The 14,730-nt window shown below is 42.9% G+C and overlaps 1 protein-coding gene across 2 annotated transcripts in view; it reads left to right on the top strand.

Moving 5' to 3' along the window:
* The first annotated feature begins 413 nt into the window (after positions 1–413).
* The window catches only part of CHCHD3 (coiled-coil-helix-coiled-coil-helix domain containing 3), a 281,405-nt gene continuing 267,088 nt past the window's right edge, over positions 414–14,730 (top strand). For both annotated transcript variants that reach the window (XM_043873519.1, XM_043873518.1), the window contains exons 1-2: positions 414–666; positions 12,391–12,478. In XM_043873519.1, the coding sequence (XP_043729454.1) occupies positions 586–666; positions 12,391–12,478 (169 nt within the window). In that variant the 5' untranslated portion in view covers positions 414–585. The remainder of the gene's footprint in view (positions 667–12,390; positions 12,479–14,730) is intronic.

Here is a 14,730-nt window from a genome sequence, read left to right as displayed (position 1 = left end):
ATTAGGAGAGTGCAGATCCCTTATTAAACCGTGAGTTCCCTCCCGAAAGAGATTGTATCTTCTAACTTGGTAGCCTAAACTTTAAGGATATCTTTAAGGATACAATACTACCCTTAAAGCGTGCTTTCAAAGTTCCCCCAGTTACACGCCTTTTCTGCAGCCAAGACTACAACTCCCAGAAGGCCATACTCCTCTGGAACTCAAAATATGAAGGCGAGAAAAGTCCCAGAACCCATCGCACCAGATCGAGAATACAATTCCCACTATACCCAGGGGCTCCGGAAACCTTGTCAAATACCACCTGTTGTCATAGCATCCGGGTCTGCGCTAACCAATCTGAGAGACCCTGCCTTAGAGAGGCGGGCCGTTAGTATCTTTGACCAATTGGAGTCAAGGGTTGTTGTGTCACGTGACCGGAGGAGGCGGGAGCTCAGGACCGGCGCCTTCTCCTTGCCTTTTGGGGTCGTGGCCTTGCTCCCGCTGTGCAAGGCAGGAGCCTGGCCCCGTCCACGCACGTGTGTGCCCGTGGGACCTGTGGTGTCTGTGCGTCCGTGCTAGGTCTCTGCCGGGTCAGAAGCAGAAGCCATGGGCGGGACGGCCAGCACTCGCCGGGTCACCTTCGAGGCGGACGAGAATGAGAACATCACCGTGGTGAAGGGCATCCGGGTGAGTGACAGTGGGCGGGCGGAGGGCCAGCATTCCGACTCGAACCCCATATCTCTGGCCTTTACAGGTTCTGCTTGGCCTGCTTTTCCCCACTTCTGCCGCCAAAGTGTTGTTCGGCCCAAAGCTGAGTTCCTTGCAAAGAAGGTTGAAGTTTCTCAAGACTTGGGACATCGGTTCAGAGATATTTCCTGCTGTGTGCCAAATGCTGAGCGCTGTGCTTGGGGACTGGGGGATGCCAGGTTTAGTTAGACTTTCTAAGGGCTCAAAGACCAGTTTAGACTGTACTGCTTAGTAGTCCTGGGACCTTATTTGAAAGCCTTGCCTCACTGTACCCACCTATGAAATGGGCTTGTCTCTCCTGGATTCAGAATTCAAACCCTGCTTTTGCCCTGCCCACGTGACCTCTCTCAGGATGAACTTGGCGTTTTAAGGAACACTTTATGTACTGTCTGTCGTTGAGTACTCTTCCACTGACAAGCCCCCATTCCCCCAACACCCACCCACCCACACCTTAGACTTTCCTGCCCTGCTTCAGGTGACTTCTGGCTTCTCCTTCACTTTCACTTGACGTCTGTCTTTCCCAGACTCCTCCTCTTGTGGCCTGTTTGGACTAGGCCCAGTGGCTTCTATACCAACGTCTGCCGCCCTCACAGGACTTGAGATAGGTTTGCAAGTTTTCAGATCATTAGGAGTATTACAGTTTGTTTTGACTGAGACGTTGGAGAAAAATTTTAAATGCCCCCTGCGCATGCTTCATGCATAAACTGAAATCTTGATTTTTCTCTAGGGTGTCCGTATACCAGCACTCCCTTCATCAACACACCCTCCACTGCACCTGAATTAGCAGCCTCACGTTTTTGGAAGTGTAATGACTGAACCTAGTAGATAAAGCAGTTTGACCCCAGAAAGTTTTATACTGTTTTCCTTCCTCTGTACTACACAACCAGCATAAGCAAATGTGTAAATTCTTTTTAGCATTGATTATGAGGAATTAAAACTTCTTAAATATTTGAAATGTTGAAAAACTTTTACTTTGCAACTGTTACCTTGAAGAATTTGTTAAAGTTTTCTTTATGAAAACAGACTATTGAGCTCAACTTTTGCTCTGTGGTCAGCATTTCCTTGCATTAATGAATGGTGGTACCGCATTTTGTAATAAGATGTCTGAGGCAGCATTCTTTGCATTGTTGAGGTTTAGTTGGTACTCTTTAAAATAAAAATTTCTGTAGGCTCTGAGTTTTATGTGGAAACTTGATTAATTTTGCCTTCAGAGGCTTTGAGTGTTATACACCAGAGGACGAAAAAGAAAAGTAAGAAGAAGAAAAGTAAGTTTGGGTTGAGAAGGCAATTGGCTAGAAAAAATGTATAAATCCATGTTCTCATGCTTTAGTACAGGCACAGCGATGGCAGCAAACAAAATTAAAGGGAATTGGGCCACAGCACAGATTCACGTCAAGTATTAGACAAGGTTAAATATGTTAAGTATGAAGAAAGTTTGAGGTTAGATTAAATGGAGAGATTGTCTTAAAGCCCCTTTTAAAAAAATGTTATAGGAAAAGAAGCTATGTCCTTTGACCATTCAATTTGGTGGAAATATTCTTTTATTTATTTTTTCTTTCTCATGGAGTACATTTTATACGGTTATAATTCAAGCACATACCATGCTTCCTGTGACCTCTGTGCTTTGCTTTTCTTCAGTTTATACCCTTCACCTGGATTGCCCTTGCAGCGTTCTCCCTGTTGCTTCAGATTCCTTTTCAAGGGCAATTTTCTATCGCTGAGCTTCAGTTTTCTCACCTGCAGAGTGATGGGGCTTGAGTACACCTGTAACCTCTGATCTGTTCTAATTCTGAAATTTTGTGCGTCTAGCAGCACTATGAGTTTCTTGTAGCCATACTCAGCCTCCTGCACTTTCCCCTAAAAATAGCGTGCTGTTGAATTATTGAGTACTTAAGTATCATTCTGATTTCCTTGAGGTCATGGTCAAAAGAACATCAGTTAGTTGTTAAACAGACCTCAGTTAAGTTAATTAGGCATTTTCTAGTCTGCATTCTTGGACAGGTCACTTCCCTGATTATATTGCCTTATCCCCAAAGGGGAGTATCATCTCTTGATTGTGGTAAGAAGATGAAGTATTTAAAGCACATTGTAGATTTTTAATAAAAGGTAGCTGTTATTACAATGATAGGGTTCCTTCTACATCTCATGTTCTGAGACTTTTTGAAAGTCTGCAGTGGTAAGAGCACGTGCTTTGGAACCAGGCGAACCTTAGCGTGGTGCCGGCTGTGCTTCTCATTAGCTGTGTGCAGCGTACTTGTAATACTTACGTATCCAGACACTGCTTTTGAGAATTTGGCGTAATGTATGTAAGCGTCACTGGTGGCTCAAACAGGAGACCCAGGTTCAACCCCTGGGTTGTAAGATCCTCGGGAGAAGAGGATGGTAACCCACTCTAGTATTCTTGGCTGGAGAATTCCATGGACAGAGGAACCTGGTGAGCTACAGTCCATGGGGTCACAAAGAGTCGGACATGACTGAAGGGCTAAGCATGCATGTAAGCATCTGGCAGGGTCTGGTACTTTGAGGGTGTTCACTACTCACATGAGTAGTAACTGTTTTTAGAGCTGGTCAAGGAGATGGATGTGTAACCTTACATGAACTGAATAATAATCAATAGATAAAAATAAGAGCATATTGTGTTCCCACAGGTGTACCTAAAGGGATATGGACTGGGGAATGAACTCCTGGGTTCTACAACTGATTGCCTGTATGATTTTTCATCTATGTGTTTTCTAGATGTTTTTAAGCTGATCTTTATATATATATATATATATATTTTTTTTTTTTTTTTAGCTTGCAGCACTTCTTATTTCCCATGAGAGAGCCTTTGTTTTAGCTCAGTTGATTGAAACATGGTGCTCATGAGGCCCAGACTTCAGTATTGAATTGCAGATAGGGTTAGTTCAGCTTGGCTGCAGAAAGCGTTCCAGATTTTCCCAGTCGACCAACATGCTTTTACTCATAAGAATAAGAGTTTGCCACGTATACACACTACTATATGTAAAATAAATAATAAGAACCTATTGTATAACACAGGAAACTGTACTCAATATTCTGTAATGGCCTGTGCGGGCAAAGAATCTAAGAGAAGAACAAGAGTGGATCTGTGTCTCTGATTCACTGTGCTGTACGGCAGAAACTAACACGGCATAAATCAGCTGCACTCCAGTAGGAATTTTTAACAGAATGTGTTCCCCAAACACTGTAATTACTACATGTGTTTCTCTCCAGTGGTGTTGGGCTTTACCAAATCTTCTCCACTTTAGACACCTTTTGTTAGTTTCTCACTAAGAGAATAACTTCTGTTTCCTTGATACTTTTCCCTTACTTCTGTGCACACCACTTTTCCGCATTTTCTTTTGGACCACTGTGACCATATCACCTGTAGTCACCCTTTTTCATAACAATAAAACTTTAATTTTTTAAATAAAGAGTGTGCCGACAGTGCAGCAGACTTACTCGCTGCTAGAAAACCAATTTTGTGTTGCACTGATAAGGATAGCAATTTCATCTTCATTTATCTTAATATACGAGGAGTCATATTGAGTAAGCAGACATAAGGCTTTTAGTAACTAGGCTGCATTTATTAATAGGTCATGTTTTTCCAGATTTTTCCTGCTGAGGTCCTCATCAGCTGGTGATTAAAGGACCTACCTAAAATGTTAGTTTGTAGTGTCTTCTCACCCATCATGTGTTATTTTCACTGGATTTGTAGGGTCCTGGTTTTTTCTTTCCCTTAATTCTCAGCCGTCAACAACTCCCTGTCCCCCTCTTTCATAAAATAACCTGTATTCTTACACCTGACTCCAGCTTTGAATCTGAACTCATGGATTGGATGAAAGGCCACCCTTTTGCCTTGCCCTTCTTTCCAAGTCTAAAATAAATTTCTTGTGATCGCAAGACCAATCATTTTGATTACTCATATTGCATGTGCTTAATAGGATTTTTCTGAGCACCTGCTGAGCCTGCTTGGAAAATGTGCCTTCCACTCAATCTTGCACAAGTTTATCTCAAACATCAAAGCTGTGAGTGAACTCTTCCAGAGCAAATGTCAGCTTCAATAAGTATCATTTTCAGAGTAATATTTATCATGCTTCCCAGGCATAAACTAATCTCTGCTACTTGCCTTGAAGTTGCAAGCTGAAATTCACAGGAGCCAGTTACAGTAGCAGGGATGCTTATGTGGAACACAGCTCGTGCTTTGGGAGGTCTTAGCAGTTAAGAGCCCCTACATGAAGAGATTACTTCATATGGGATGTGGTTAAGGGTCCTGGAGAGGGTCCATTAACAGAGTCTGCAAGTCCTGTCCATCACTGGGAATGTTGAGGAATGTTATCGGGTAAATGAATGGCCCCTTTCCGTGTTAGGTTCCGTGAATCTCTTGGGTATATATTACCATGCTAAGCTTTCTAGGATTTTATACAAAGAGGAGAAGTTCATGATTTCCACTGATAACAAAGGCAAAGAATATGAGTGATGAACTACAGACATGAGCTGGAAGTTACATTTTATATATATGTGTTTGTAGTATGGAATATATTCCCCCTTAAGTAAGTATTTAGGAGTCATTTCTTTCAAATACTAGTGGCAGTTTTTGAAGTCTTAAAATGGTAGTTGAAAAGAAAATGATCTATGCTGCATGGAAAGAGGACGAAGTGAGAAAAATGAGTCTGAGTCTTTTAATCAGTTTGATAAGAAGCACCTGGAAGAAGTTGAGAAAAACTATTATGGAGCTGTGGATCAGATTCATTTGTCTCATGTGGTACCTATCTTGACGTCTTAGGGGCAACTGAAAGGGAGTTCTCCCCCTTTTCTCTGTTCCTTGGAAATAGAAATACTTGATCTTTGTCTCAGTCTCTTGTTTCTGAGAAAATACTAGATTCTGGGTTGATAAGTGGTGTGTTCTGATTTTAGATAAGACCAATGAAGGTGGGTGGGAGGACATCAGTGGGAAGACTATGGAAGATGACCTACGTCTTTTCCTCTTCTGTGGGGCACATGTTGGTGTGGGGAGTAGTATGGACCATGACTTGGCAAGCCTTGTTTACTTAACTACGTCTTCAGAAGCAGATGAATAGGGCAGATAAGTCAGTGAACTGAATTCAACTCTGTTGGCAGGCCGCATTCTTTTGGTTCTCACTAATCGTAGAACCCGGGTCTCCAGCCCTGCAGGCAGATTCTTTACCATCTGAGCCACCAGGGAAGCCCCCAGAGTAGAACAGGGATTCTTAACTTCCAGTTCACAGACTACTGTAAATCTCTAGGCTATGGACTCTGCCCATAATAATGCAATAAGCAGAAAACTAATCCATAGACTTCTGAATCCATGGACCTCGGGGCACAATTATAGCATTAATGTGGGTGGGTGGGTGAGGGGTTTATGTCACTCTTCTTTGCCACAAATAATTCCTGTAAATTGCACTTGGTATTTGCCTTGATGGAGAGTCCAGTAACGTCTGGAATAGTATAGCAGGTATGGATAGCAAGCATAGCAGGTATGGATATTTGAACAGGAAAAAGCTTTTCTAAAAGAGGTACCCTATTTAAGGAAAGATGCTTCCTGAAGAAGTTGCTGCTTATACAGAGGCAGCTTGTCCAGCTCTTGCGGAAGTTTACGTTTTACCTTTGACGCCTTTTGGGGTCAGTTTGCATCACAGAGAAGAGTTGTTTTCTAGCTGCAGATTGTATAACAGGCTGGGATCTCTAAACCTTGTCAGCTGCTTTGCAAGTGAGTTCCCCAGTTAACAGAGATCAGGTGAGTTCGAGGCCTGAACTCATTACTGAAGCTGGGGTGTCAGCTCAGCGGGTGTCAATTTCAAATACAAAGGGTAGCCTGGCTATTGCCTTCTATCAGCATAGTTGTGACCAGACTGGGGAGACTGTAGATCAGGCTTGGAGTAAGCAGAGATGCAACCGTAGGCTGCCATGGGTGCGCCTTTGGAAAGACCTGAGAAGACATGTATGAGTCAGTCTAAGAACACACACACAAAAAGAGTTGACTCTCAAGGCAACCTTACAACATGTTTATCAACTTAAAAAACGAATTGTGTACCCTTGAATGACATAAATTTACTGAAGTATGACCAAAGACCTTATTGGGAAATGCTTTGAATTGATTGAATTTGACATTAAGTAGCAAGTTTTGAGGCATCAGATAAACCACATAAATAAAAAGTTAACAATGAAATAAGAAGTAATGTTTAGGTTGAAAGAGACATTGTACTTTTAATGCAAAGAGCATAGATAGGGATAAGTGGGCACCTTATTCTCAGACCAGGACTCATGCGGGTCTTGTCTTCATGCCCCACGTAGAGAACGGTCTCCGTATGAACTCGGTGCCGCTGATGAGAGTGAACCGGGAAAAACAGGCTGTTGAGGTCCCGGTGGCCGGAGCTGTGTTAGTAATAACTCTGTCAGATCTTTGCGTTGCATCTTGGAATCCTTCCTCCTCCGTAACTCTGGGGGTAGGTGTTACTTTCCCAGTTTCCGGATGAGGAAAGGGAGGCCCATAGAGGGGTTATATAGCTAGTAGGTGACCAGTGCGTCTTCCTTGTATTCTGGGCCAGCGTTTTGTAAGGTATAAAATCATATGTCAAATTAGCTTATGTATATTAGCTTTCAACACATAAATTATATTACATATGTAACATAGTAGATGTATTATAGGATTATATATAGTAATATGATATATAAAACATACGTAATACATTACAGCATACTCTGTTAATATGGTATGTTATATATTATGTATTAGTACATTATCTTATATATTGAGTAAACTTTAAATTATATATCAGTAAAAACAGCTTTAAGATTCCAGAACTTAGTAAGCCTCGTTTTATTTCCTCATGAGGAGGTGATACATGTTGTGTGGGATAAGGAGTGTATTGTTTAGCGGCAGGGAAGGCACTGGAGAGAGAGTGGGCTGACTGGTTGCCGTCCTGATGCTGCCAGTAGCTGGACATCACTTAGAGTCTCTCTTTTTCTCACCTGTGAATTGAGGGGATGGGGACAGTCTTAAGGAGTTCTTCCTATCATGTGGCTCACCTTTGCAGATGAGTTGCGGCAGCAGTCTCCGTGGCTGTCAGTTGATGGAGAAGCTGAGTCTGCTGGCGCTCTGCTTCCTAACTTCCACTTCTCTCCCGAGAAAGGAGTCATGGTTTCTCCTTCAAAGGTCACAGCTTTTGAGCTGTCGACTTTCCCTTTGCTGTCTCACCTCCATTCTGCTTTGGGTCCTGAGATATAAGTAACTGTTCAGCTACAAACCCATTTCGTTCTTTGATGTTTCCCAAGGGCCTCAGTTAGTGCTCGGCCTAGTCAGCCTTGTGGGGTGACTCAGTAACACATAGGAGCTCACAGTCTTGTGGAAAGGCAAATGCTTGTTCTGTCACTGGAGCATTGGACATTTGTGCAAGGTACCCGTGGGGCACAAAAGGGTCCTGTTGGGTAGGCAGAGTTGGAATGGAATGACATTAGGATGTTTTGAGCTGACGTTTGAAAGGCACTTCTCTCCCGAGGTGTGAAGGCATTGTAGGCAAAAATAAAGGCAAGGAGATGGCAGCGGGTGGCCAGTGTGGGTAGGGAACAGGTTATGAAGTGTTGAGGGAAAAGCCTTGGAAGTTGCGGTTGGAGAAATGAGGCCATAACCAAAAGAAGAGGAAGTCTTGAATGCTATGCAAAAGAATTTGGCCTTTCTTATCAGCAGAGGTAGCTGTTGAAGGACTTGAGGTGAGAATTACCATAATCATTTGTATTTTAGGAGGAATATTGATGATGCCATGAATTAGGGCAGGGGAAATGGGATGGGAGGAGGGACGACAAATTGAGGAGGTCACAGCTGAGAGACTGAGGCAGAGAGAAGGGTCGAGAACTCCTGAGTTTTGATTAAGGAAGCGGGGTGAAGGTGGGGTCATGAATGAGATAAGGAAAGCAAGAGGACACAGAGGTTTTTTTGGCAAATGTGAATTCAGCTTGGGACATGTTGGGTTTGCGGTGCTTGTGGTCTGTCCCAGGAGAGGTGTCCATTAGGCAACTCAATGTTTAGGTCTGCCTTTTGGGATACAGGTCTTGGACTGGAGATAATTGGGTTTAGAATTCATTAATTAATCAACAGCAGTTATTAATAAAACATCAGGGGAGTGAATGAGAGTACCACCAAGAGCGCATGGAGTGAGAAGAAATCAAGGCAAAGAACAGAATGTGGAGCCCTCTAGCATATAAGGGTGGGCAGGGGAGGACTTCCCAGGTGGCTCAGTGGTAAGAATCCACCTGCTAAGCAGGAGATGTGGGTTCCATCCCTGCGTCGGGAAGATTCCCCTGGAGAAGGAAATTACAACCCACTCCAGTATCCTTGCTTGGGAGATACCATGGATAGAGGAGCCTGGTGGGCTGCAGTCCGTGGGGTCGCAAAGAATCAGACATGACTTAGCGACTAAACACCACCACCAGGGAGGGGGAAGCCTGCAAAAGAGGTGAGACTCAGCCAGAGTCCTAGGACCAGCAGGGAGGGGATGGGGGGTGGAGGATGGGTTTCTGGAAGACGGGAGTGATGCTAAAGGGAAATCATATAAATTAGGTGCTTTGTAAATATAAAAGATATTTATATAAATATGTAGCTCAGTTGTGGTCGACTCTTTGCTACCCCATAGACTGTAGTCCACCAGGCTCCTCTGTCCATGGGATTCTCCAGGCAAGAAGAGGAGAGTGGGTTACCATGCCCCCACCTTCAGGGCATCTTCCCAACCCAGGGATTGAGCCCACTTCTCTTGTGTCTCCTGCATTGGCAGGTGGATTCTTTACCACTGGTGCCACCTGGGAAGCCTGTATAAATATAGGAGGTTATTTATTTGGTCAGTGGTGACTTTTGCCTGAATACTTTCTCTGCTGTATTGGGTTACAAGTCAGTCAGTGGAGTGCTAAGAAGTCGAAACTGGAAGTAGGTCCCTGAGGATGTAGTGGGGCGGGGAGGGGGTTGTTTCTCCCCATTACTTGACCTGTAAACCTTTTTGATGATTTCTGCTTCACCCTCATCTAGTCAGACACTGAGTCTGGCAGTGAAGGGGATGTCTGAGTGTGACCTTGTTTCTCAGACTTCCTGGATTAGAATCCTGGCTTCGTTATTGACAACCTGTAAGATCCAGCACAAGTTACTTCATCTGGCTTTGCTCCAGTCTCCTCACATATATTCTGTGGACATAATAACCGTGTCTCACAGGATTGTGAAGGGTTAAATGAGTCAAATACTTATTTTACCATCAGTGCCTGGCACCTAATAAGCACTCAGTGAAGGTTAACTTGTGGTGTAATTTACATATAATAAAGCTCATCTGTTTTCTGTGTATAGCACTTTCTGATAAATTTACAGAATTGTGCAACCATCACTACTTTCCAGGTTTGGAACATTCTCATCACCCCAATAAAATCTCTTAAGCCCATTTCCAGTTAATCTCCATTCTCATTCCAGCCTTAGGCAACCACGTACCTAAGATATTTTCCATCTGTATAGAGTCCCGGTTTCTGAGCATTTCAGGTAAATGGAATTATACAGTATGTGGCCTTTTGTGCCTGGTTTCCTTAATTGTTTTTTAGGTCTGTCCTCATTGTAGCTTATTTTAGAACGTCACTTCTTTTTATTGATGAATTCTAGTCCATTGTATGGACGTGTAATGTTTTGTTTACCCATTCACCAGGAGATGAATGTTGTTTCCACTTTTGCTGTTATGAATAGTGCTGCTCTGCACATTCCTGGGCGAGCCTTTGTGTGGACATATGCTTAATAGCTTCTTAATTGGTCCTTTAGCCTCCTTCAGGGGTCCTCCTGCTCCTGTTCTCATCCCCCTCCAATCTGTTCTTCACACTGTAGCTAGAGTGATCTTTCTAAAATGTAAGTCTGATTGTGTCATTACCCTGCTTAAAATCCTTCAGTAGTGCCTCGCTGCCCTCAGAATCAAGTTCAACCCCCTGACTTGAAGGATTTATTTACTAAGAGTCTTCAACATCCAGAATCTTATTTCCCTTTCTACCTTCTGTTTCACTGAGCCCCCTCCTCAACTTCCTGCTTCACCCATTCTTTTCTTCATCCCTGTTGTTTCATTTGTTTAACCGTTCACTAATGAACCAGGCTTACTGAGGCTCTGGGGTATAATACTGGACAGGACAGCCAAATCCATGCTTTCCTGGGGCTTTGTTTCTCGTGAGCAAGACAGGCAATAAACAGGAAAGAATCAGATAGTGGTAAGTGCTGTGAAATGAGTGAAAATCCCTCTGTTCTGTCCGACTCTTTGCGACCCCATGGACTATACAGTCCATGGAATTCTCCAGGCCAGAATACTGGAGTGGGTAGCCTTTCCCTTCTCCAGGGGATCTTCCCAACCCTTAGATCGAACCCAGGTCTCCCACATTGCAGGGAGATTCTTTATTAGCTGAGCCACAAGGGAAACCTGATAAGAAAATAATAAAAGGATGCTATGATATCTAGGGGTTAGAGGTGCTGATGACTCAAATCTCGTGGCCTGAGTATTCCTCATTGCCTCCGTCCTATTGCCAGCTGCCTGTTTCGTATTGCCACTTGCTGTTAAGCCCTGTTGTTTAGTGGTAGCTTCATGTGGTACCCTCCTCTTTCTTTTTAAAGCATTTATTTTTGGCTGCGCTGAGTCTTTGTTGGTGCGCACAGGCTTTCTCTAGTTGCAGTGCTCGGACTTCTCGTTGCGGTGGCTTCTCCTGTAGATGAGCACAGGCTCTAGGGCGTGCGGGCTTCATTGGTTCTGGCTTCTGGGCTCTGGAGCATGGGCTTAGTAGTTGTTACTAGTTGTGGCACATGGACTTAGTTGCCCTGTGGCTTGTGGAATCTTCCCAGACCAGGGATCGAACCCATGTCCCCTGCATTGGCAGGTGGATCTTAACTACTGGACCACCAGGGAAATCCTAATACCCTCTGCTTATAGTACTCTTATATCCTACTCCTTCTGTTCCTAAGTACTGTTCATCCTTCTTAGCCTCCTGCCCAGCCACACTCCCAAAGCCTGGCTAGATGCCCTGCCCATCTTGCCCACCGTGCTGTCTGTCCTTCCGTTACAGGCCAACTGACTTAAGTAACATCCTTCACATTTTATTTAAATGCATGGTGGTCGTCTGTTTCTTCTCTTTAAGCAACTTGATGACTTAGAATACCTGAAGTCTAGCCTAGTTCCCGGCACAGAGTTGGTGCATAAAGAAATCTACTGAAAGAGGGATTGTTTGTGGTTAGCCGGGAGGGAGGGAGGGAGGGACACTGTTTCTTTTGGGACTGGAGGGAAGGAAGGCGCTAAGGCCTGCTGCAAGTGTAAATTAATTTGGAGGATGAGGGAGGAAAGTTGGAGGAGTTCTGATGGCTTACGTTTTCTCAGAGATTACAATTTAGTGCACAGTATAGAATGAGGGAAAGTGTTATTTTTAATGAGCAATGAGCAATGCATTAGAAGAAATAAAGAAGTAGTGCTGTGGGGTGCATCTTAACATCTTAAAACTCTTCTTGGTTTTAGTTTCACAGCGATCAGATTTAGTCTAATTTCTTCAGGCCATTCGTTACACATATTGCCATGGATGACTGGCTTACTTGGATGCTATTGTACTGTTTTCTTTCTTGTTCTCTTATAATTGATTTTATTTTGATGTTGCTCTTTTCAGCTTTCGGAAAATGTGATTGATCGTATGAAGGAAACCTCTCCATCTGGCCCGAAGTCTCAGCGGTATTCTGGTACTTATGGTGCCTCAGGTATTTCAGAGTTTGAATTTCTGAGTTCTTAGTAGAAAAACTTTAAGTGGTGAAAGTTCACTCGATAGTCAAGTTCTCCCGCACTTCTGTCTTTTGTTACTTGGATGCTTTTTACAGGAGAATCGTCTTCCTTTCGTATTCATGGGGAGCTGGTTCTGGGACCCTCTTGAGTACCGTAGTCCATGCATGCTCAAGTCCCTTCCATATGACGGGTAGTATTTGCCTATGATCTATGTACATCCTCCCATATATTGATTGTTTAAATCTTGTCTAGATTATTTATGATACCTAATACACTGAAAATGCCATAGAAATAATTGCCTGCTTGACGAATTCAGGTTTTGGGTTTTTGGGTTTTCTGGAATTGCTTTTTTTCTTCTCCCTGAATAATTTCAGTCTGTGGTTGGTGGAATCTGTGGATGCGGAACTTGGAGTTACGGAAGGCCAACTGTGTTACTAGTTAGTATTGGGGTTTCTTTTAAAATGCTTTGATGTAAGGTAGAATGAATCTACTTTCAAATAGTGTTTGGAAATTTTTTTTTCTCTTCCAGCTCCTGAATCCTCTATTAGGCTTTGGAAGGTTATTTCCTAGCTTTTTGTGTAAAATGAATGACGTATAAAGGGTATTAGAGGTTTGGGAGTAAATATTTATTAAAAAAATTGAACTTAGAAAATACTGATTTATTGTTTCCAGATGGTGAAGTATCTCTAATGATTTTACTTTGTAATGGATTTCTTCATGTTTATAAGCAGTTTATTCCTTCAGAGTCTTAATTATTGATGAAAATATGTTAAATGAAATCCATAGAGGATTATTGTCTCATTTTATCTGTGGATCCTGGAGGATAAGAGATTGTTTTTCTTTCCTCTCTCCTACCCGCATCCATTGATTCATCCACCTAATACTTACTGAGCACCTGCTATGTGTCTGGCACTGTTCTTGTTGATACCAAATTTGATGGATGGACATGCTGTGTTTTGGTGAAATGACAGTGAGAAAGTAGTTGAGGTGATTCATTGTGAACTAAATGAGAATTTTCATTATTTATTAGAAAGGAGTATTGGGTGGTAAATCTAGCTGCAGACTGAAATACCTTGAGAAAGATGAGCTCCTGCACAAATGCCTCACTTGGCAGCATTTGTGACCCTCCTACTAATCATTAAATTGATAACCACAAGTTGAACTTCTGGTGTGTTTAGAGCAGAAAGTGCCGAAATGAATAAGAAATAGTTCTTGTCCTTTTGAAACTTCTTGTTTGGTAGGAACATTAAGAAGGGTTCATAGTTCATGAAGGTTAAATAGTAAGTGGCCACTCCCTCTGCCAGAAACCCTTTCTTTGACTTCTGGGCCACACTCTTGGTTTTCCTTCTACCTTACTTGGATTCTCCAAAAGTTGGCTTAAAACTCAACATTCAGAAAACTAAGATCATGGCATCTGGTCCCATCATTTCATGGGAAATTGATGGGGAAACAGTGGAAACAGTGACAGACTTAATTTTTTTGGGCTCCAAAATCATTGCAGATGGTGACTGCAGCCATGAAATTAAAAGACGCTTACTCCTTGGAAGAAAAGTTATGACTAACCTAGACAGCATATTAAAAAGCAGAGATATTACTTTGCTAACAAAGGTCCTTCTTGTCAAAGGTATGGTTTTTTCAGTAGTCATGTATGGATGTAAGAGTTGGACTATAAAAAAAAGCTCTGCGCTGGAGAGTTGATGCTTTTGATCTGTGGTGTTGGAGAAGGTTCTTGAGAGTCCCGTGGACTGCAAGGAGATCCAATCAGTCCATCCTAAAGGAAACCAGTCCTGAGTATTTATTGGAAGGACTGATGCTAAAGCTGAAACTCCAATACTTTGGTCACCTGATGTGAAGAACTGACTCATTGGAAAAGACCCTATGCTGGGAAAGATTGAAGGGGACGACAGAGGATGAGATGGTTGGATGGCATCACCTACTCAATGGACATGAGTTTGAGTAAACTCCAGGGGTTGGTGATGGACAGGGAGGCCTGGTGTGCTGGTCCACGGGGTCGCAAAGTGTTGGACACGACTGAGCGACTTAACTGAACTACTTACATTCTCATTCTAGTCTTTGCTGATTTCCACTAACGTCATCAAATTGCATACCTTTTGAATCATTATGTACTTGCCTCTCAAAATTCTGTCTCTAGCCCTGACCTCTCCCTGAAACTGCTGTCTCAGATAACTGCCTTTTTCAGATTGCCCCTTAGATTTCTTCAACTTAATAC

Source organism: Cervus elaphus, chromosome 18 (assembly GCF_910594005.1).
Source record: "Cervus elaphus chromosome 18, mCerEla1.1, whole genome shotgun sequence".
Taxonomy (NCBI): Eukaryota; Metazoa; Chordata; class Mammalia; order Artiodactyla; family Cervidae; genus Cervus; species Cervus elaphus.
Note: the sequence above shows the minus strand (reverse complement) of the source record. Positions and strands in the feature narration are given on the sequence as shown.